The 21,332-nt window shown below is 51.0% G+C and overlaps 1 protein-coding gene across 1 annotated transcript; it reads left to right on the plus strand.

Annotated features, from left to right (window-relative positions):
* The first annotated feature begins 6,786 nt into the window (after positions 1–6,786).
* On the plus strand, positions 6,787–18,306 carry LHX8 (LIM homeobox 8). The gene is made up of 8 exons (XM_086753672.1): positions 6,787–6,867; positions 7,092–7,238; positions 9,824–9,945; positions 11,436–11,656; positions 12,112–12,215; positions 15,509–15,604; positions 16,657–16,840; positions 18,063–18,306. Exons 1-8 carry the CDS (start codon positions 6,787–6,789, stop codon positions 18,137–18,139), a joined length of 1,032 nt encoding a protein of 343 aa, XP_086609798.1. The 3' UTR covers positions 18,140–18,306.
* The last annotated feature ends 3,026 nt before the right edge of the window (positions 18,307–21,332 follow it).

Here is a 21,332-nt window from a genome sequence, read left to right on the forward strand (position 1 = left end):
CTTTTCCTTCCAATCCCAAGCTGAAGCAATGAACAGAAAATTATCATCAGATCATCAGTAAAAAAAAATCATCCTCTGTCAGACCTTTGTTGTGGAGTACAAAGAGTTTTGAGACTATCACATAGAGAGCACGACCGCTCTCGGGGTCCGCAAAGGGGACAAGCAGTTTTGTGTAGAGCAGTGGGGTGAACAAGACTACTCCTGTATGTGCAACCGGTGAATTTCGGGTACTGTTTAATGCGCTGCTTAAGTAATCAATCTTTTCTGGTTTTGGTTTTTTGTTGTTTTTTTTTTACAAATGCTCAGTGAAACGCTTCCATGCTGCCCTTCAGAAGCAGAGACACGCTAGCCAGGGGTGCTGCGGACCGCAGTAGGAGCAGGGCTGGATCCAGACCCCCACAGGTACAGCCAAGGTACCACAGCACAACGCTTCTTCCTAAAGCCCCAGTGTGCTCACCGATCAAAGACGCATTTTAAATCCTAGCTGGAGTGCTTTCATGCGTGAACAGATTAGACAATCTCAGAAAACTGCTCGGAACAAGCAGGTGGCCAAAGGGAGCTGTGTTAAACTTGCACGGCATTTCCCCTGTCTTGTCCCCTGGCCAGAAGCACGGGATGCTTTCAGGCCCTGAGCTCAGCACCTGCAGATGTCTGGGCAGGAACGCGCGCTGCCCGCGTATTCCATTTTCCTCTGGAGCTCTGGCACCAAGTAAAATTTCCCCGCTTAGTTCTGCGAGTGTCAGTCAAGAGTTAATGTAGCCGTGTCAGTGTAAAAATGATAAACACAGAGATGAATAAGATCCCCTATTTCTGCTTAAACACTACACTGCACACCTGCAGCCTCCGCGCTTTCAAAGGCAGCGTATTTTATTTCAGAGAATCACAGTAGCACTTTGTACGCACCAGTCGCAAAATTGTAAATCTTGATGCCCTGCCTGTAGACACATGCAAACATTCTGGCAATTGTAACCTGTGGGTAGCAAACTGGGATCCTGTTTCTGGAGGTGCCTTGTGGTTTTCGGATGAATGAATCACCTTTTTTCATGGGCTCCCTTCCCAACTTGTCCACTTAGTAAACAAAACATCTCTAGCTAGGTAGTCCCAAACGCGCTCAGTTTTTAACAGACATTTTTGGTTTAATACAAATTGTATCAACACGCAAAGTCACAAATGAGCTGGGGAAGGCGTTGACAGCTTACATCTACAAACAGAGCGAATCTGCCCTGGGATTCCTGTGGCAAAGAGCAGTCCTTCGTACGGCACGCCAGCCGAGAGTCCCAGCGCGGAGCGTGCGGTGAGGCGCTCATCTCAACAGGCTCTGAGGAGAGGAAGTGCCTTAATCACACTGGGCCAAGTCACTCAGACCTCAGCGTGACGGCCAAAATGCTCAACAGGCGCCTGGGGACAGGGGTACCCAGGCGTCCGAGGCAGCACACCCCTCCGTTCCTGATTCCCACCAAGCCGAGTGCCACTTGAGGAGAGGTCCCCTGCACGCGTCTGCAGCTGAGCTCCCAAAAACTGCAACCCGGCCACTTGGGGATCCCCGGAAAAGGCCAGGCAGCGGCCAGGAGGCTCCACGGCTGCGGTGTGCCCGCTCGCGCCGCCCGGACGAGAGTGCGGGACGGGGCCGATCGCGGGCCCTGCACACCGCAGCGGCGGGACTGATCCCGGGCAGCGCGATTTTCCTCCAAAAAGCGATCGCTCTGAGGCGGGGGAAGGGACGGGACGGGACGGGACGGGACGGGACGGGACGGGACGGACGGGACTCCTGGGGGCCCAGAGGGACCAGGGGGACTGCGAGACCCGGGGGCGGGTCAGCGTGGGGCAGGTGAGGGAGCAGTGCGGGACTAGCAGGAGAGAACAGCGCGGGTCCGCTCCCGGTGCCAGGCGCGCTGCACAGCGCAGACGATGCGCGCAGCACCGCGGCCGCGCTGACCGCGCCCCCACCGGGGCGGGGCCCCGGCCCTGCAAAGAAGCGTGGCACCACAAAGCTGGCTTCCCGGGGGTGCCGGGGATTCGGGGTTTCCCCCGCACGGGCACGGGGCCGCGGCGCAGACCCCAGCCGGGCCGCTCCCCGACGGCCCCAGCGGAGCGGGGCTCGGAGCAGCCGGGCAGGCTGCCGGGGTCCCAGATCGCTGCCCCGGGGAGCCCTCCTCCTGCTGTAGCCCCTCGGATGCCTCGCAAAAGCCCGTCCAAGGCGGGGGTCCTGCGGTACGACCCCCCCTCCCGCAGCCCGCGGGAGTGCAGGGGGAAGAAAGGGTCCCTGTGCCCAGCGGCGGCGGCCCCGAGGGAGCCGTGAATCTTCCGAGCCACGACGGCTCGGCGGCACCGTCCTCGCCGGCACACGCGTTTCCCTCCGACGGCCCAGGTCTCCTGCCAGAGCAGTGTTTATTCATCGCACAACCAGGGGCGAAGGGGAGCGAGCGGGCAGACGGGACAGCTCGGGGGAACCTGTCGGGCCTTCGGCACGGCGTCAGCGCGCTCACAGGACAGCCTACAACTGAAAATGCGCGGGAGCTTTGCGGATAGGTATTTGTAAACCACCGACTGGGGTTTCCATTGCGGGTTTGCCCTCCAGTAGGCAAAGGGTTAAATGCTCTTTGACAGAGTCTGAGCGCTGCTTTCCTTTCCTCTGTCCGCAGCGCTTTCCCTGACCGACTGGCAGCGTGACACGATTAGCACAGACGCTTTTAGTCAGCGTCTAGATAAAACACCCACTGCTGTCTCGGGAACGCATAGGTGCAACGGTTCATCCGAACAGGCGCAGGTCTCAGCCGGATAGGCTGTCCGTGGTGCAGGGACCAAAAGGTGAAATAAGCAGATCTAAGTAAATGAAGCAAAATTATTGGTGTTACACACTGGGGTGCCAAAATGACTCCCTGCGCTTCCTCCTGCGGCGCAAGGGCCGGTGCTCTGAAAGATGCAGGACTGCATCACACGAACTCCCTTCTTGCTCTCTGCCTCCCCCTCCCCTCCAGCCCCTTTTTTTTTCTTTCCTGTAGAGGAAAACAAACAAGCAAACAAAAGAAGGCAAATTGCATCAGGTTCTGGATGTTGGTGAGGGAACCACTGGCTCAGGAATCCAGTTAGGACAGAGAAACTTTTCCCTTGGTCATTCACAGTTAAGCAGCACAGGGCACCGCACCGGAACAGCCGTGAACCACAGCTGCGTACGCGCAGCTCCGCGAGGCCGCGGGCCCACAGACCAGGGACAAACGGCCTGGCCCAGGAGAAGCACACTGCGCCGACTGGAAAAACAAGTTACTGGTAAGGGGCTGCGTTCACTTTCTTCTCGTTAAAGCAGCCCAGAACCAAGAACTCGGGGCTAGTCCAAACCCCTTGGCTTTCGCCAGCGCCCGCAGCCAGCGGGGATGCGGACCCACCACGAGCGAGCCCCAGAGCGCTGCCCGGGCCGCTGCGGCCTACGGCTGGAAAACCTCCGGGATGGAAAACCTCTGGATGCCGGCAGCCCTGCGTGTGAGAGGCTGCCCGAGGCGAGAGAAGCGGTGCACACCAAGCGACCCTCGTCCTGCGGCAGCCCCCAGCTCGCCCCCCCCCCCCCCGCCGCGGGTGTCTCCCCCAGGCAGCCGCTGCCGGCGGAGCCCCCCTGCCCCGGCCGCGGGGACGGGGGCGAGACCGCGGGAGGCAGGCCGGCCGCCGAGCGGACAGCGCGGCCGCGGCGGGGGTGCGCGCCGGGGAGAGCCGCGGGACTGCGGGGCGCTGCGGAGAAGGCTGCGGGGCGGTGCGGGACAGGCGCCGCTGCCAGGTCCGCGCGTCGCCGCTCACCCGCGCCAGACGTGCGGGGCACCGCCAGCAGAACCTCGGCCGCCGCCCCCCTCCTCGGGCAGGGCCCGGCGAGGAGAAAGCCGCGGTGCTGGGCGCGGAGGGGACCCGCCGGGGACAGGCGGCCCGACGCACCGCGGGCCTCGGCTCAGCGCCCGCTCCCGCCAGCTGCCCGCAGCGCGGGTTTCATTTCTCCGCAGCCCGAGTTGTAGCGGGAGAGCCAGTTTCGCCAGAGCAACCCCCCAAGAGCAGCACCCAGCCGCGCGCACCCGCACCGCGGTGCAGCCGTCGATCGCCAGCACCCTCTCGTCGGAACAAGCCGAGCTCGGTGTTTTCTTCGAGCTGCTCCTTGCCGTCAGACATTTAAGGGCTCTCTCCTGTGCGCGGCTGATCAGCGCTCCTACCCGCACCCCACCCTTGCGTTACCTGTGAGAGAGAGAACCAGCTGCGGTGCACCCGTCGGAGTGTCCCGCGGGCGTCCCCCGCTCCGCTCAGCCTCGACAGCGCCGGGCCGGGGCCGCCCGTCCCTCCCTGCCGAGAGCCCTCCGACCGCCCCCCGCCCCGGTCCCTCCGCAGGGCCCGGCGCCCCACGCGGGGCGCTGAGCGCGGGACTGGAACAGCGTCCGAGCCGCGCATCCCTCGGTGTGCGTGGGGACGGCGCCGGGGAGGCGAGGGCGCGCAGGGATCGGCAGTTCCCTGAAGCCTGCGTGTTTTCGTCTGCTCAGAAAACGATGCTGGGGATACTCACTGAAGTATCGAGGGCGCGTGACCCAAACGGTGACATTTAGACTGGACGGGTGATAAAAGCGCACAGGCGAAGCACGGGTGGAGCCCCCGCGCCTTCCACGTCCACCCTGCACGCGCCATGCCGTTTCCCACCTCTCCTCGGAAATAACGCCCTCTTCCCGCAAACTCGGCGGGAGCGATCCCCCCTCGGGAGCAGCCCGGCCGCAGCAGCAACCGGGCTCTGCCTCCGCCCGCCTCCGCGCCGGCTCCCGGGGCCCCCCGGTCCCCCTGCCCCTCCGCGCCCCGGCTCCGCGCAGCCCCCGAGGGGGGCCCGGCCGCGCCCCCGCCGGGAACGCCGTGTTCCGCACCGGTCCCGCACCGGCTCCGCACCGCCCGCGAGACCTCCAAGGCGGTCCCAGTGCCGCCGTCCAGGCGAGGAGAGGACCGCGGGTGGGGGGCGGTCGTGGGGTCGTCGTCGGCAGACCGAAAATAGTAAGAAGCGCGGAGAAACCTCCCGTGCGCCGTTTTCCTCCAGCCTCCGCTTTACGAATTACTGCTGCGCGTTGAGAACCGCCGTGCGGAGCAGCGCGGGCCGACCCCGCCGGCTCCGGCTGCTCTGGTTTCGGGAGGGAAAAGCTGCGTGCGTACAGAAAGGGAGCTGTTCGACCGAAACCTAACCGGCGAAGCGCGCACCAGCCCCCGCCGCCGACTCGCTGACCGCGGAGGAAGGAGCGGGGCCGGCGAGCAGGCGGCGGGGCGGCTCCCGGCGGGTCCCGGTCCGCCCCTCTCCCCGCGGCAGGGCGTCCTTTCAGGGGCCGGTGACGGACGGCAGCCCTGGCACCCCATGGGCACGCGCGGGGAGCCGCGCGGGGGTCCCATGGGCTCCGGGCCAGGAGCGAGGGGTCCGGTTATGGCGGGGCGCTCTGGCAGCCGGTCGCCTGCCGGGGCGGGAGGCCCCGCGGGAAGCGCGCTGACGGGACGGGGGCCTGGGGCCGTCGGGGGAGAGGGGCCGGGGCGGGGGCAGCTCCGGGCCCGCCGAGGGGACGCCCGAAAGCCGCGTCCTGGCCCGCCCGCCGCCCCCGCTGTGCCCGCCACGCCGAGGCCAGGGAAAAACCAAACCAAACCACCCCAGGACTCGCCTCGCTGTGGCAGCGGCTGTCAGGGACACTGGGACAAAATTTAAACGAGATTGCGTGCAGGGTCAGGTCGGGTTTAGTGCTGGACAAATGAGTGGCTGACGGGGACGTTCCGGATTTACGGGGGCTCGGCACCACCGCTCGTTCAGTGACAGTCCCGCAGAATCGGGCCCCGCGGTTTAGAACAGCGATCGTAATTTTTCTGGGGACACAAACAGAAACACACACACACACACGAACATAGGGGCTTCCCCGTTCACACAGCCTCCCGAGAGCGGAATTCCCGTTTATCCAGCTCATCCCGGCTAGGACCGCGCGGGCCGCTCCGCCGGCTTCCGTCACTGCGGCGGCGGAGCTGGAACAAAGAGCGGGGAGGAGATGGAACCGCAACGACAAGTTTAATTAGAAACACCTGGCTCGCGAGGCACGCGCAGGGGGGCTCGCACCCGGCTGCTCGCCTCACCTGGACGGGCGCGCTCTCGCTTTGTCCCAGGGAGCGGGGGCAGCCGGCCCCCTCTGCCGCCGGCGGTGCGGGGCCGATTGGCAGCGCCCGCCGACCTCGGGGCCCGGTTTCCGAGCCGGGCGGTTCAGGTGCTCCCGTTTTGGCGTAATGGGAAAGGTTTTATTACGGGTCGGCGGGGGCGCCAGGCAGAGTCGGGCGTGGGTTTGGAGGAGTCTACGGGAATGCGGTCAGCCTGCGGGCTTCGGTGGGGGGAAGCCTCTCCCGTTCACGCGTGCTCTCGCCCTCCGTCTGTTTGCCTTCTTGCGGGCACGGGGATGTCACTGGAGTCGTTGCGGAGGCCGGGGCGGCGGGGGCAGCCGTGGCACGCGATGAAGACAAACGGGGGGTGGGGGGGATCCTCTGGGTTTTTTCGTTGCTGTGTTGTTGTTGTTGTGGCTCCCTCCCCCCGCGCGAACGCGGCGCGGGCTTGCTGGCGGGGGCAGCCGTCCCGCCATGCTCGGAAGGCGGGTTTTGCGCAGGAGGTGAGGCCAGCGAGGCAGGTCCCCGCGCGGCGGGGTCCACCCACTTGAAAACAAAACTTTTTTCCTGCAGGCGCTGAGAGCAGAGCCCTGGCGCGGGGTGCCCGGAGCCGCCCGGCCGCACCCCCGCCGCCGCGCCGGTGTGCGGGAGGGCCGTGCCATGTACTGGAAGAGCGACCCGATGTTCGTCTGCAGGCTGGAGGACAAGGACCTGCCCGTGCTCGGCGGCCCCGCGGAGAAGGTGTGCGGTGCCCGGGGTGCGGGTGCCCGGGGGGGGTGGGGAGCGCGGTGCCCGGGGTGGAGTGCGGCGCTCGGGGTGCGGATGCCCGGGGCGGCCGCCGCTCCCCGCTCGAGTCCGGCGGCGGCCCCGCCGCCCGCCCGCCCCGGACTCTCCCGGGCAGGTGCTCCCCGCCTGTCCGGGGCCAGGCGGGCGGCAGCCGGGCACTGACCGCGCGCTCCCCGCAGGCCAGCCCCGCCGCGGCCGACGAGGACTCCTGCTCTTCCTCCGCCGCCCTCTCGCCCTCCTCCTCGCCGCGGTCCATGGCCTCGGGCTCCGGCAAGTGCGTGTGCAGCAGCTGCGGCCTGGAGATCGTGGACAAGTACCTGCTGAAGGTAAGGGCGCGGGCCGCCTGCCCTCGGCACCGGCGCAGAGCCCGCGGAGGGGCGCGGCGCCCCGAGGGACCGGGCCGCCCCGCGCCGGCGGAGCTACCGAGGGGGCGCGCCGAGACGGGAAGCGGGGCCGCCCGCGCGTCCGCGACATTCGGCTGCGGGAGAGCGCGGTGCGGCGGGCAGTACTGGCCGCTTACGCGGTGGCGGTGCAACCCGTTTGTTACGAGCGAAAACAAATCGAGTGTGGTGTCGCGAACGTCGAGGCAAAGGGTGCTTCTTGAGAATCGTGGAAATCGTTTCCGTAAAAGCTGGTCCGGTAACGCCTGTGAGGGAAACAGGCTGCGTGATTGCAGAGCAGCTCTGCCCGCCTTAGCGTTCGCGACTGAGTACGAGAATTTAAAAGCAAACAAAACCATGCGACTTTAAACAAAAAGTGTTCATGTGGTCGGAAAGGGGGGCTATTTTCCTTCTGTGTTACAGCCGTTAAAATTATCTTGGATCAGAGTTTTGCCCTCTCTCCTCTCAAGTGAAGTCACTCGATTCCATTAGATGCAGCCTTAAAGCAAGCCATTGTATATCCTGCAAAATGAAAGTCGATAACAAGGCTGAAAACACCTCAGTGGCGGTGTCAGATCGCTTGCTTACATCTCAGTTGGGGTGAGGAGGTCAAAGGAACGTGCGTGCTGGCTGGGCGTTCATTTAAAACGGGGCAGGAGCCGACGTGGGCAGCTGCTCTGTAACTTTTGTTCTGGTGAATCCCAGCCGCCTTCGCAACAGGCTGGGCTTGCGCGTGAACAGTGCGGAAGGACTGGGAGCAGAGCTCACTTGGACTTGGTTCCAGCCCCGTTAACTCCAGTGACATTTTGGTATCGCATTTACTGACCATTGCCGTCTTCTGTTTGAAAAACTGGGATAATGTGGCTTGGAGCAAAAGACCTCTAAATGATTTAGCCTTCAGTTTAAATTAGCTGTTATTGCTTCCTGCATCGGCAGAGAGAGAAAGGAATCTGTGTTGATAAACTGGTATTTTCCTGATTGTTGTCAGTATGTCTTCCAACTTCAGCCCTGTAAATTAACAAGGGAGAATTCGGATGGGTGACATCAACTGGGACAAGGAACAAAGCTGTCGGTGTCCCACTCTGCGGAGGAACGTTAGCCTCTGCCGAGCGGGCGGTGAGACGAGCCTCGTGTGGCCGGCATGTCAGCCCAGGCCTTGGAGAGCTCTGCCCCAGCAGCCTGGCTGGGTGTGGGCCCCTCTTGCCTGCACGGGTGGGGGTCCTGGAGACCACGGGGTGGGCTTGGGCTGGCCCAAGGGCCGCTGCCCTGTGCCTGCCTGCAGCACAGCCCTTTTGGGAAAAGCTCGGGAGGATTCCTTTGGTGACAGCTATTATCAACAGTTTCACATTATATTGCGATGTAAATTTGTCGGTGTAGGGAAGATGGGTGCCAGCAAGGATAATAGGAAGAGCATTGGGCAACGGCAAACGGTAATGTTATGACCTGAAGAATGACTGGAACGGGTGATTCCAGCTGAGTGCTGGAGTCAATACCTCGCTTTCTCTGTGGTTTGTCTGGCAGTGCTCTGATGAAAGGCATGTCCTGGATTATCTCAAATCTGCTGCTTTGCCATAGGCAATGTATGGGTTGTTTGGTATGAGATGAGGAATTGGCTCAGAAAATTAAAAAAAAAAATCTGGACTTACTCATAGTTTGGTTTACAGAATTCCTCCTATGCAGCATGGGATTATCCAGAGGACTATTACTTAATGTTTATGGTCACTAGGAGTCTTGGATTTTTAAATTACTTAAGTTATTTAGCTGATGTACGAGGCACAATGTCTGCATGAAAAAGAGTTCCCTTCATAGGAATGAAGCAATGACAATAATTGCACTCGATTTATTTCCCCGAAAATTATACGTGGATTTTCAAAACTGCTGATTTCTGCTGCTTTCCATGACTATGTCTAGTCTCACTATGGGCATTACCTCTTAAAGAATTGTTGAATTTGCTTTTAAAACAACTGCTGATATTTTGAAATTCGCTTCATTCACTAAATCTGCTTTAACAGAAACTTGGCAAATGAAGATGTGTTTCATGGTGTGTTCCCATTTGATAGACTTTTTTTTTCCCCCTTCAATACTGGCATTTTAAAATTTCAAATCATTTTGCAAAGTTTGTTCTTTGTTAGGCAGGACTTTCTACAGACTGGGAAATAAAAGTATGTAAGTTAGCTGCCTTCCCAAGGTCATGCGAGGCCAAAACTCGCTCTGTTACTCTAATGCTCTGAGAACAGAACTGGGCACAAAATATCGGCGTGGAACTCGAATATCTTGCTTCCTCTTCTGGTGCTTTTAATTACAAAACCATGAAAGCTTATTCTGAAGACCTCCATCAAATTAATTAACTGTTAATATGCATGCAGTTCTATAGGAAAAATGTTTTGCCTTGAAGGTAAATTTTTGGTGAATCATGGTATGTGTAATTTTTTGTCTTGTCTGTGTGGATGGAAAAAATAGTTCTTGTAAAAATGAAATGTAATATTGGTAGCACAAACGTTGAGGGGTATTTTTCTTTTGTGTTTCTGCAGGTAAACGACCTCTGCTGGCATGTGCGCTGTCTTTCATGCAGTGTTTGCAGAACGTCTCTAGGAAGGCATACCAGCTGTTACATCAAAGACAAAGATATCTTCTGCAAACTTGATTATTTCAGGTATATCGTACAGCAATATCATTTTATTAGATAACACATCACACTTACTTGTTACTTTTCACTTAAGCTGCAACTAAAATGTCCATTTAGGCTCTTTTGGTTTTTATTTGCTAGGTTTATTTTCAGTAGTTGAACTCTGATGTTCCTTGCGGAGCGACTTAGGAAACCCCAAATCTGTCTGGTGTAACTACCTAATAAGTCTCCCCCTCTGCCCCCTCTTGCTATGCATAGCTGCTGCATTTGTACAATAACTTAATTCTGTACGCACAGGATGGGGTTTGGGGGGTCAGGTAAGCCAGAGCCCCTGCCACAGTAAGGTTGTAAATCTGTTGTATGTGTAAAGAATCATCCGTGGGCAATGCCGACTGAGAATACAAGGTAGAACTGAGACGACATCCTGGACTAGCGCTCCACTGGTGTGGGACTTGGGGTACGCATGGAGCTAAACAAACAACCCAGAATAAATCCTGTGGGCTGTAAAAGCACTTGCACCTTTCCGTGACCGATTTGGTTTAGAACATGAAGCTTTCTTCAAGATTAAGGTCTAATCCTGCAAGGAATATTATTTATTCGTGCTGGCATTGAAAGTACTCGTGACACAAAATCTTCTGTCCAGACAGTAGCAAAAAAATTTGCTGTTAATTTTGGTGTGATTGCTAGTGCTTCCCCAGACCAAAATATTTCTGGGATTCTCGCATGTGTAGTGAGTGGATTATGTTCTACTACTCAGCTTTGACACTGAAAAAGAGAGAGAGGGAAGGGGCAGGCTGAATACCATCAACTTCTGGAAAAACCAAGTTTTGTGGGACTTCAAAAAAAGAACTTAGAAGTCTGCAAAGATTTTCAGGACAAATTCTTATCTACATAATCAACATATCTTGGTGTCTAGTTTCCTCTTCAAAGAGAAATATTCTACTGAAGTAATGTAAATACTTGCAGATATTTGAATTTCTTTTAAAAACATAATGAGATGGTAATTAAGGAAATTACTGTGAAGATACAGGTTTTCCCCTTCTTCTGCTGAAGGGGACTGAATGATTAGTGAAGGATGATGTAGCCGAAAATAATAATCCAGACTACTGCTAGGGTAATGTGAAATATATTTGAATAATCAGGAGAATTTTGAACACAAGGTCAACTGTTCCCATCTCCCACTCAGAGCATTTTAAAGAGTAATTGTAAAAGGAAAGATGAAGAGTTGTGAATTCGTGTAGCAGTTAAGATGTTTCAATTTTACTCCTTGTCTTATGAAAATAATAACTTCTGTAGTTCTGCAGTGTGGTCTTGCTTTAAGCTGTCAGATACAAACTTGCTGATTTTGCTGCAATAAAACCAGAATTATGCTTGTCCCCTCGTCCCCTGTGGTCAGCCTCCTTGCTGTGGGTCTCGGCTGCGCTGCCGCGTCCCAGTGGCCTCTCACCCCCCCGGAGCCACGCGTGTCCCGGCTAGCGTCTGTGCCCTCACCCTCCTGTTGCCTTTGTTACTTGCAGGCGGTACGGCACTCGCTGCTCCCGCTGCGGGAGGCACATTCATTCTACTGACTGGGTCCGAAGGGCTAAAGGAAACGTATACCACTTGGCGTGCTTTGCGTGCTTCTCCTGCAAAAGACAGCTTTCTACTGGAGAGGAGTTCGCTTTGGTTGAAGAGAAAGTCCTTTGTAGAGTACATTACGACTGCATGTTGGACAACCTGAAAAGAGAAGTTGAAAATGGTAACATACTGCTTTTGTTAAGAACTATGTTTGTCATTAATTAAATTGTTGGGTTTTGCTTCGTCTTCCTTATTAAGAAATAATTACCCAGCTTTACTAAGGCTGGAAGCACAGGTTCTTGAACTAAAATAATGTGCAAATTATTCAATGTTTTAATTTTTTTTTTAAGTTTGTATAACTTGTTTTTTTATCCTAAGGAAAAGAGAGCAAGAGCATAGCTAGTTGATAAACTGTCATGCTGGATCTATTCCTTCCCTCACTTGCAAGGGAGTCAGTTGGGGTGTAATGGGCAGTGGTGCCAGATTAACTTAACTTTGATCAGAATATGGCTTTTTTTTAAAGTTGAAATTCAGCTGGCCAGCTACTGTTGGTTATAGTTGGAGGAGAATCTGGCTTACGAGTTACTTTGTTTTGACTGTTTAGCAGACGGTGTTGTTTTCTTTTTAATGCTTCAGGTAATGGGATTAGTGTGGAAGGAGCATTACTAACAGAACAAGATGTTAACCATCCAAAACCAGCAAAAAGAGCTCGAACCAGCTTCACAGCAGATCAACTCCAGGTAGAGGCAGTGCTAAAAACTTGCATAGTTCAGGTTTACGCAGGCCACTGGTGCTGAACCCATAGGAAATCGGATGCATATGGGGAGGGAAGAAAAAGCTTGCATGCTTTGAACTATTTCATAAACTATCAAGACACAGCATGTTTCTGGAATTGTTTGTTAGCTTCAGCAGTTTAATAGGAAATAGTTGCTCTTCAAGCTTTTTATTTCCCTGGGGGCAGCCAGTAATTCTGCAGAGTGGAAACAAAAAGGTTGTTCTATTTTGATTGCTCAATGAAATCTATTTAATCAGACATTTACATCGCTACACATAATAAAGACAAAATATTTTTAGAATTATGTAATGTGAAGAGTTATACTAAGGATGGGTACTGTATATGGCTTCAAGACATTAACAGGATGGAAGCTTGAATTTTGTTGGAATGCACAATAGGGGCTGCAGAAGATTGCGTTCTCAGAACAGGTAAGTATCATGGGTTCCTGTTGATATTCACGTGAACACAGGTTGACTCCTGTTAATGTTTTTCTTGTTTTACTTTGGTTTATAGAGAAGATGGGGAATAGTTGTGCATTTATTTCTTGATTGCCCTTTTCCCTCCTAAGATGGTTCTCCTCAATACTTGCTGCTTAGATTGTTGTAGTCCTGGCTATACTTCTGTACACCCAGAAGAGAGACTATCAACAGGGACTCATCTTTGCTTTCCTTCCTTCTCTTCTTCCCCTTCTCGCAGCCCTTCTAAAATGCTTCACGTGCTGATTTCCTCAAAGTGTCTTTGAGCTTTGCCTCTTAAAGATATACTAAAGTCAGTATAGTCTTGGTGTCATATTTAAAGACCCAGCTGCAGTATTTAATGCTGCATGTTTTAGGGGGGGAAAAAAAAACAAAAACCTTTTTTCATAGAGCTGAGCGAAGTGAAATGCAGGGAAAGTCCATTAGAAGTACTTGGCAGCAATTCTTGTTGTGTCCAATTTATTTTTGAACATGCGTTATTGAAGTATGTTTTTCCAATAGCCCTTTATACTAGCTCAGCCACTAGTTCTGTTCCTTTCTGTGGTCAGGACGAAGGGAAGTGGGAGCTGGGAAGTCTGGAAGTACCAAATTAAATCCCTCTGCAGGGTCAAGCCTGCCCTGAAGGAGGTGGGAGGGAGATTGCCTGCACCTGCTCTGCTTCCAAGGCTTCTTGTCTTGTTGCTACCTTGATAAGTTAGCTCTGGACTGCCTCAAACATGAGTCGTTTCAGCCTCTGGATCTCCATTTCACTTAAATTATCTTTCTAGGGAAAACCTCCATGACCAGGGCCAGCTCCCAATGAAAGGGGGTAGTGGTGAGACCAGACTTAGAGGTTTCAGCCTGTAGGAGAGGGAAGCTGCAGCTTTCTACCTAATCCTGGCTATGCATCCCCGCTTTCAGTTTATAACGTCTTTGAATTTCTCGTCACACATGGCCACTACACCATTTGTTTTCTACTGTCTCAGCCTGAGTTCTGTTTTATTGGCCTGTCCTCTTCACATTCACGGTGAAAGGAGTTGCGAAAAGCTGAAGTTGAGGTGTAATAATGCACGTGAGGCATTTAAGCAGTGCTGCATAACATGGCATGTGGCTGTTCAAAGCCTGGTTTGCTATTTCAGCCATGACTGGAGACAGAATGTGTTTTTAATACAAAACAAGCATTTTAGCAATAATCTGACAAGGGCACAGGGCAAGAGCTCTGGACATCGAGCTTGAACTTTTGCGAAAGGGAACTTTATTTTCCAGCAGTAGCGGAATGGGAGGGTAGGAACTGTATTCAGGGCTTCTTTCCATTTGCTGTCATTGAAACTTCCATGTTCCCTTCTTTTCCTGTTTTAAATAGACTGTAACCTTCTTCAGCAGGTGTTTGAGATCTTGGGGCCTCTTGTTATTTCATGGCCCTTGCTGTCTGCGCAGTGCATCTGTCTCTGTCCCTCTCCTCGATGCCGGTGCAAGACTTTACTTCCAGTGAGCGAAGCATTAGAGGCATAAGCGGCTGTCAGAGTGGCAGCATGTAGTAAAACACTCCTACAAAAGCACTTCTACAAAAGGATGTATGCACTTTTTGATGTCTTTGTAAGAAACAGTAGGAAAGTATAAATAGTTTCAGCATTTTTGAATATGGACAGAAGTAGTCTGAACCTTCAAAGATGAAGCCAGGCAAAAATCGCAGACTATCAAGGGACAAAATCCAGACATTAGAAACTACAGGTTACTAAGTTGCTGAAGATACCCTGCAGAAGTCCATGGAGCCTTACCTTCTTAAATAAGGTAAACTCTTAACAGGCTCTAAAACTGTTTGGAATGCAGGCCAAGCTGGCATCTACTTCCTAAAAAAAAAAACTTAATTAATATCCTAATGACAAGTGTGCACTTCAATTTTCTGTAAAAAGAGGAGTGTAACCAAACCATTACATAGTGCAGGTCAGCCAAGGTGTGGAGCCTTTGTGTTCCTCAGGTCAGTTAAAGGTAAATGAGGCACAAAATGCTTCCTGGTTGCCTGCATCCTCTGTGCAGTTGGAGAGGGTTAAGCTGCTCCATGTAAGATATTATTACGCCTGTTTAGCAGGGCCTGCTGTGATAGGACGAGGGGTAATGGTTTTAAAATAGGAAGCAGATTCAGACTGGACATAAGGAAATTTTATTTTTTACACTGAGGGTGGTGGAGCACTGGCCCAGGTTGCCCAGAGAGGCGGTGGGTGCCCCATCCCTGGAAACATTCCAGGCCAGGTTGGACGGGGCTCTGAGCAACCTGATCCGGTTGGAGATGTCCCTGCTCCTGGCAGGGGGGTTGGACTCAGTGGGCTTTACAGCTCCCTTCCAACTCTAACCATTCTGTGATTCTGAGATGCAGACAGTGATTGACAGGTTCAGAGAGGTGGATCAGAGTTCATTCTTTCCTTATGCTGTGTGCTGCTACAGACACTTTATCGATCAAGCATGTTTGAATTGTTTTGCAGTGAATTTTCTCCCACAGTCCTTTTAATGCAATCATAACAGAGCACCTCCTTAATTTTTTTTACTACTGCCAAACAGAATTCATTTCTTTCATTTTTGGTAAATGTCTCAGCTCAGTTAAGTGTAATAAGGGGCTTGTATTTTGGCTTTGAGGGATTTTATTTTATTTTTTTTCCCATAATGTATTGGAGACTGTTTGAGGACTAGTGATTACAACACTTTCCTAAAAACAGGCAAGGAGTAGGACCACAGTCTGAGAGGAGTGTCTAATGCTGCTCTCAGGGCTGCACACAAAAAACTGCAATCTCTTATCTTGCCTTTTCAGGTTATGCAAGCACAGTTTGCTCAGGACAACAATCCAGATGCACAAACACTTCAGAAACTGGCAGAAAGAACAGGCTTGAGCAGGCGTGTTATACAGGTAACTGTGCTAAGTTACTTGACTAACAAAGTCTGGTCCTTATCCATTGGAAATGCTTAACAACAATTTTCTCCGTGTAGTTATTCTGGGATGGAAACAGATCTAACCTGGCACTTTTACCATCACTTCAGACAACATCTTTGGTCAGGAATATGTCTAAAGCAAACATGTTAATTTGGAAAACTTGCTGTATTCCTCTTCCAGGAAGAAACTTCTCAGCCTAAATAGTATAGAAATTGGAAATAAGCTCTTCTAAATACAAATTTCTGACTTTAATAGCCTTTTCTTAAGACCTGCATCCTTTTCCACAATGGCTTGTGGTATGACACGTTAAGAGCAAGTGAATATCTAGTGATCTGTTCTAGAGTGCAGAGTTAAAATACATACCCATGCCATCCAAAACCTGAGAGAAACACAGACTTTGAAACTCTGCTTGAAGATGCCTCTCAGCAAACATATGTGTGCTCTTTGGACACATAAACATGAATTTTTATATAATATAAATTATACACTTGTATGTTTACATAAATACAAATAAGTTTGCAGTTCCCTTAGCTCATTCCAGCCTGGAACACTGACAGACTGTTTCTATAGAAATGAGGTGTCTGGCAGCTGCAATCAAGCCTTTAAAAAAATGGAAGTTTGCACACTTCTCTGTGAAAAAGAAAACGGGTATCCTGTGAAAAACGGCTTCACTGTCAGCAGCGTTTGGGGATGGAGATGGCTGCGTCCCGTTACGTGCCAGGACAGCGGTCCGAGCAGCGGTGCGGGGATCTAGCAGGACGCCTGCCGCGGGGGCTGTGCAGCCCCTTGCCGTGCCTGTCTGTTGTGGGCTGCTAACGACTGCAGAAACTTTCCTGACTTAACTACGCTTGTTTGGGGCACTGTTAAGGTCTGGAATGAAGACTTCTTCATTGGGACTGTCAGTGTTATGTTAAAGGCCCAACTAACTAACTGAATTTAGCTGAAGTTAGAAATCTGAGGTTTTTATTATGCTAATGTTGAAACAGAATGCAATCTATCAACATGATGTAAACTTCCCCCCTTTTCAGGTGTGGTTTCAAAATTGCAGAGCACGCCATAAGAAACATGTTAGTCCTAATCATTCATCTACTGCTCCTGTCACAGCAGTTCAGCCCTCCAGGCTGTCTCCACCCATGTTAGAAGAAATGGCATACTCTGCGTACGTACCCCAGGATGGGACTATGCTAACCGCTCTACACAGCTACATGGACGGTAGGTATAAGAACTTGGCATATCCAAGTAAAATCATTGTTGACTGTAGCAAAGACAGTTTGTCAAGTACTGATTAAAGAAGCTTAATGGATTGTTGATTTCCAGTATTCTTCATACAATATCTTAATACTGTACTTGTTATCTACACCTCATTATGAAGTGTGCCTCTTCAAGGAGTAGCCCTTCACTGTAAGAACACAGCTGAAGATCTGGGTATGAAGGCCACTTTTTGTGCTTCCTTCAAACTCTGAGTGCTAGTAGTAAGAAATCAAACACTTATTTAAACATCAGTGCCATATTTTTAATGATATGTAATTGTCCTGGTTCTGGCCAGGACAGAGTTAATTCTCACCTGAGCTGGGAGAGGAGCTGGAGCTGGTGGCCCCTGGGGCTGGGCACACAGCTGGGATAGGTTTTACTCATTAGCCCACAGCTGGGATAGTTCAGCCCAATTGGCCCAGGGGCTGTTCCATCCCCTGGGACATCCTGCTCAGTGTGTCGGTGAGGAGGGTGCTGGAGGGAGCCTCCTGCTCCGTGGGAGGAAGCTAGGCATCAGGATTTGCTGTGAGCTGTTGTACTGTAAATTTTGTGATTAAGTATTTTCTGTTATTGGGGTTTGTTTGTTTTCCATCTCTGTTTTGTTTTCTTCTGTCTTATCTTAATTTTTTTTTATCTCAACCCATGAGTTCTGCCTTCTTTTCTTACCAGTTCTCCCCATCCCACTGGAGGGGTGGGGGGAGTGAGTGAGAGACTGCATAGCTTGGTCCTGAGGCGGGGCTAAACTATGACAGTAATTTTAATGAGAACTGTTTCCCTCCCACTCCCATACACTTACCCTAAGGATTGTAGGTATACTCAGTCCAGCTATTCCTTGAAAACTTGATCTTCCCTCGCAATAACTTGTGGCGGGGGAGTCTGGTGGTCAAAAGCATGTTGTGGTCATTGTGTGTCTTATGACCCAACAAGTCACCTTTGGCTCCTAGACTGTGTGAAGTTTTGGGGAGAACTAGTCTCTGAGCTGCACAGGTGGCCTGAGCTTATTTTTCTCCAAAGCAGTGGTGTAAGGTGGGTTGTGGGTGGAGGAGTATGAATGCTGGGCTAGGGAAAGCAGAGCATGCTGCATGGTTGGGACCAGGGAATTGTGATTACCCAATAGGACTTATTAGCTTATAATATTTTTCTACCTGCTGTGAAGTTGACCAGTAAACATTTGTTTTTGTAGCTCATTCACCTACAGCTCTTGGACTCCAGCCTTTGCTACCACATTCAATGACACAGCTGCCAATAAGTCACACCTAATTCCTTTCTGTCAGGGATATAAGCTATTAAGGATGTAACTTTAAGTCATTTATTGTGTATTAAAAATATCATTGGAAAGATATTAATGCTAGCTTTTTATTTAACATCTAAAGCATTTTCAAGATCATTTTTGCTGACCAGGTATGTAAGTATATTTAGCCTGCAAGACACTTTTATGGATCCTGCATAAATAACTATCACATTGTTTACAAGCCTTATAAAACACCTTTTTGTATTGTCTGGAAGTAGTCCACTCTAGTTATGTGTGTGTTAATTTATTTGTCATCAAAAGAGCACTTTGCCTAAAAGAAAGGACTGACAATTGTGCAAAATGTTTACAATTCTTTGTGAAATTGTAGTTTATCATTACTTTGTATCTGTAAGTTATTGCTAAATGTATTACCTGTATTTGAGTTGTATACAGCCTATATGTTAAAGCTTATTTCTGTGAGTTTACAAAAATAAATTTTGGTTGCAAATATTTTCAAAATTAACTGAATAAAGTTTCTGCTGTAGCATGTAAGCAAAAATGTTGCTGTGTTTATGGCTGAACTGTGATCACTTGTAAAGTGCTTAGGTGGAATCTTCAGTTTTAAGAGAGGGTCCCTGGTATTCTCGGGTACACTACATCAAACTCAGGAGTGCTCATACCTGTCTCAATTGATTTTTTAAAAAATCCTTTAATGAGATTAGATGGGTCTTAAAACATCCCAAATAGGTACCACTTCAAAGTAAGTATACACAAAACAAGTGCTGCTCCTGAGGGTGAGCGTGTGCACCTGCAGGATGAGGGAAATATCAGATGTACAGGATGGATTTTTAACTGTGATTCAAGGCAGGAGGTGGGGAACCTAACTTCACATCTGCTTTAACATTTTGAATTTTTACTATTTCAGCTTCTGTTTTCTTCAGTGGTTTTATCTTGCGATTTTGTTGAGCAGGCTGGTAACTAATATGCAATATTTAAACAGTCTGCCTTTTAAAAGTAAATTCTAGGTCAATATTTTAACTGACCTGTATCAAACTGCATATGATTAGAGACTGCAATTCAGTCAAATGCACAAAGTATACTGTGTTTTAAACTGTTAATGAGCTAGGAGTTAACTGCAAAGTGTTTTGTTATACTGATTAAAAAAGGCTAGTGCATACTATCAATTAAACTGATTTTTGTCTTCACAGACTAGTTTCCTTCAAGGATTTAAGATGGGTAGATCCCATCTACATGCCTAAACTTTACTTGCATCAGAAGGAAATTGTACTTTTGAAGATGTGTGTGTGTCCATGTCCTCATTTTCTCTTCCAACTGTGAGTCAGTGTCTCTATTCTGTGAAATTACTTAGCTGTCCTGGTCAAACCATTTCAATATGGAAAAGGTAGTATTCCTCCTGCCACCATGGAAAGATTATGACTTTTGAAAGCCTAGCTTTAATGGCAGGCTCTGAATTATTCAAATTCTGTAAATTAAACGTTGGCACCGTTTTAAGTGCTACTCACAGATGTCTGCTTTTGCTACTCAGATTAGCTCAACCTATTTGCACTGGCACAGTGGTTTGTCTAAGCTAATATTATCCTGCTACTTTTTTAAAATTTTTTTTTCAAGAAAACATCTCAAGACATGGTGTGTTGTGGAACTTGACTGACCTTAATGTTTTATTCTAACATGCATACCTTCACAGAAACACTCTGGGTGGCACACTGGCACACTCAGCTAGCACCATCTATCTGCGCGATATACGTCTGTGGGCACCTCAGCTAGCGCCGCGTATCTGCGCGATGTACGTCTGCGGGCACCTCAGCTAGCACTGTGTATCCGCACGATGTATGTCTGCGGGCCCCTCGGCTAATGCCGTGTATCTGCGCAATGTACAGCTGTGGGCACAGGAGTGGGCACGCTGGGATTTGTTCACTTGTTGGGGGTGATATGCAAGTAGGACAACCTTTCTGCTGAAGTTTTACCAGTTAAATGCTAAGTAATGCTGATTTAGACCTTAACATAACTTAGCAGTTTAAAATACTATTCAATTGTCTTGTTTTAAAGTGCAACTTGACTTGCATCAAGTCCCTTTAAGGAAAAGTAATGATTCACTCTAATTTGAAGGGCTAAGCAGCTTCAGGTTGCCTGACACGAAGTAAGTCTAAGCTAAATAAATTCGTTGTGTTTCAAAAGCACTGTGAGAAGGCTGGCTATCAGCTTCCACTCCTCTTCCTCCTCCTTCCCTGACCTGACCAACCACTGCAAGTTGGGACTGGTCACATATTATTGTGTATTGGGAAAAGTAACTACACTGCAAAATAAAACTTAAACTTTATTATATTCATCCTGCTATAAGAGGAAGGAGAAATATAGATGAAAAATACAAACTTCACACAATCTCTAAAGAATGTCCGTTTATTACTAGAAGTTGGTAGTATTTCAGTTTGTAGAGTAAAGAAATAGTCTATTGCTACAGCATCTTCAAGATCTTTTGGAAATATTTCAAGCTCTGCAATTCAATGAAATACTGATGTGTTGGTTTTGTTGGGGGATGTGGTGCTACGGTGGCAGCTTCTGTAAGAGGCTGCTGGAAGTTTCCCTGTTGTCCAGTGGACTCGACCGGGCCCAGGGCAGACCTGCTGCTGGCCAGGGCCTAGCCAGTTGGTGGCAGAATGTTTCCTGATAAAGTATTTAAGAAGGGGAAAAATAAATTTTGACAAAAAAAGAAGAAAAAAAAGATGTGAAGAAGCTGAGCAGGGGCAGAGAGGGGGAGGCGCAAGCTTGTGGGCCTTGCAGGCCTCACCCTCTGGCCTCCTGCCAGGTGGCATCTGGGCCTGCAAGGCCCAGCCCGGCTGCAAGAAGTGGAGAGGAGATGAGATGTGAATGACATGTGAAGAGACCCTGAGAGGTGTCTGCCTGAGCCAGTTGTGAAGAATTTATTGCGAGAGGAATGGCTGCAGACGCCAAGGGCAGTGCAGAAAGAAGGGGAGCAGTAATGCGGCTCCTGGCCAGAATTCCCCTGCAGCCCCTGGTGCAGCCCATGGCGAGGCCGGTTGTGCCCCTGCAGCCCATGGAGGCCCATGGAGGAGCAGAGATTCCCCTGCAGCCCGGGGAGGCCCAGGGAGGAGCAGGGATCCCCCTGCAGCCTGGGGAGAACCCCACGCCGGAGCAGGTGGAGGCCTGAAGGAGGCTGTGGCCCGTGGAGGCCCCGCTGGGACA

The sequence above is a fragment of the Chlamydotis macqueenii genome, chromosome 8 (genome assembly GCF_036417535.1).
Source record: "Chlamydotis macqueenii isolate bChlMac1 chromosome 8, bChlMac1.mat, whole genome shotgun sequence".
Taxonomy (NCBI): Eukaryota; Metazoa; Chordata; class Aves; order Otidiformes; family Otididae; genus Chlamydotis; species Chlamydotis macqueenii.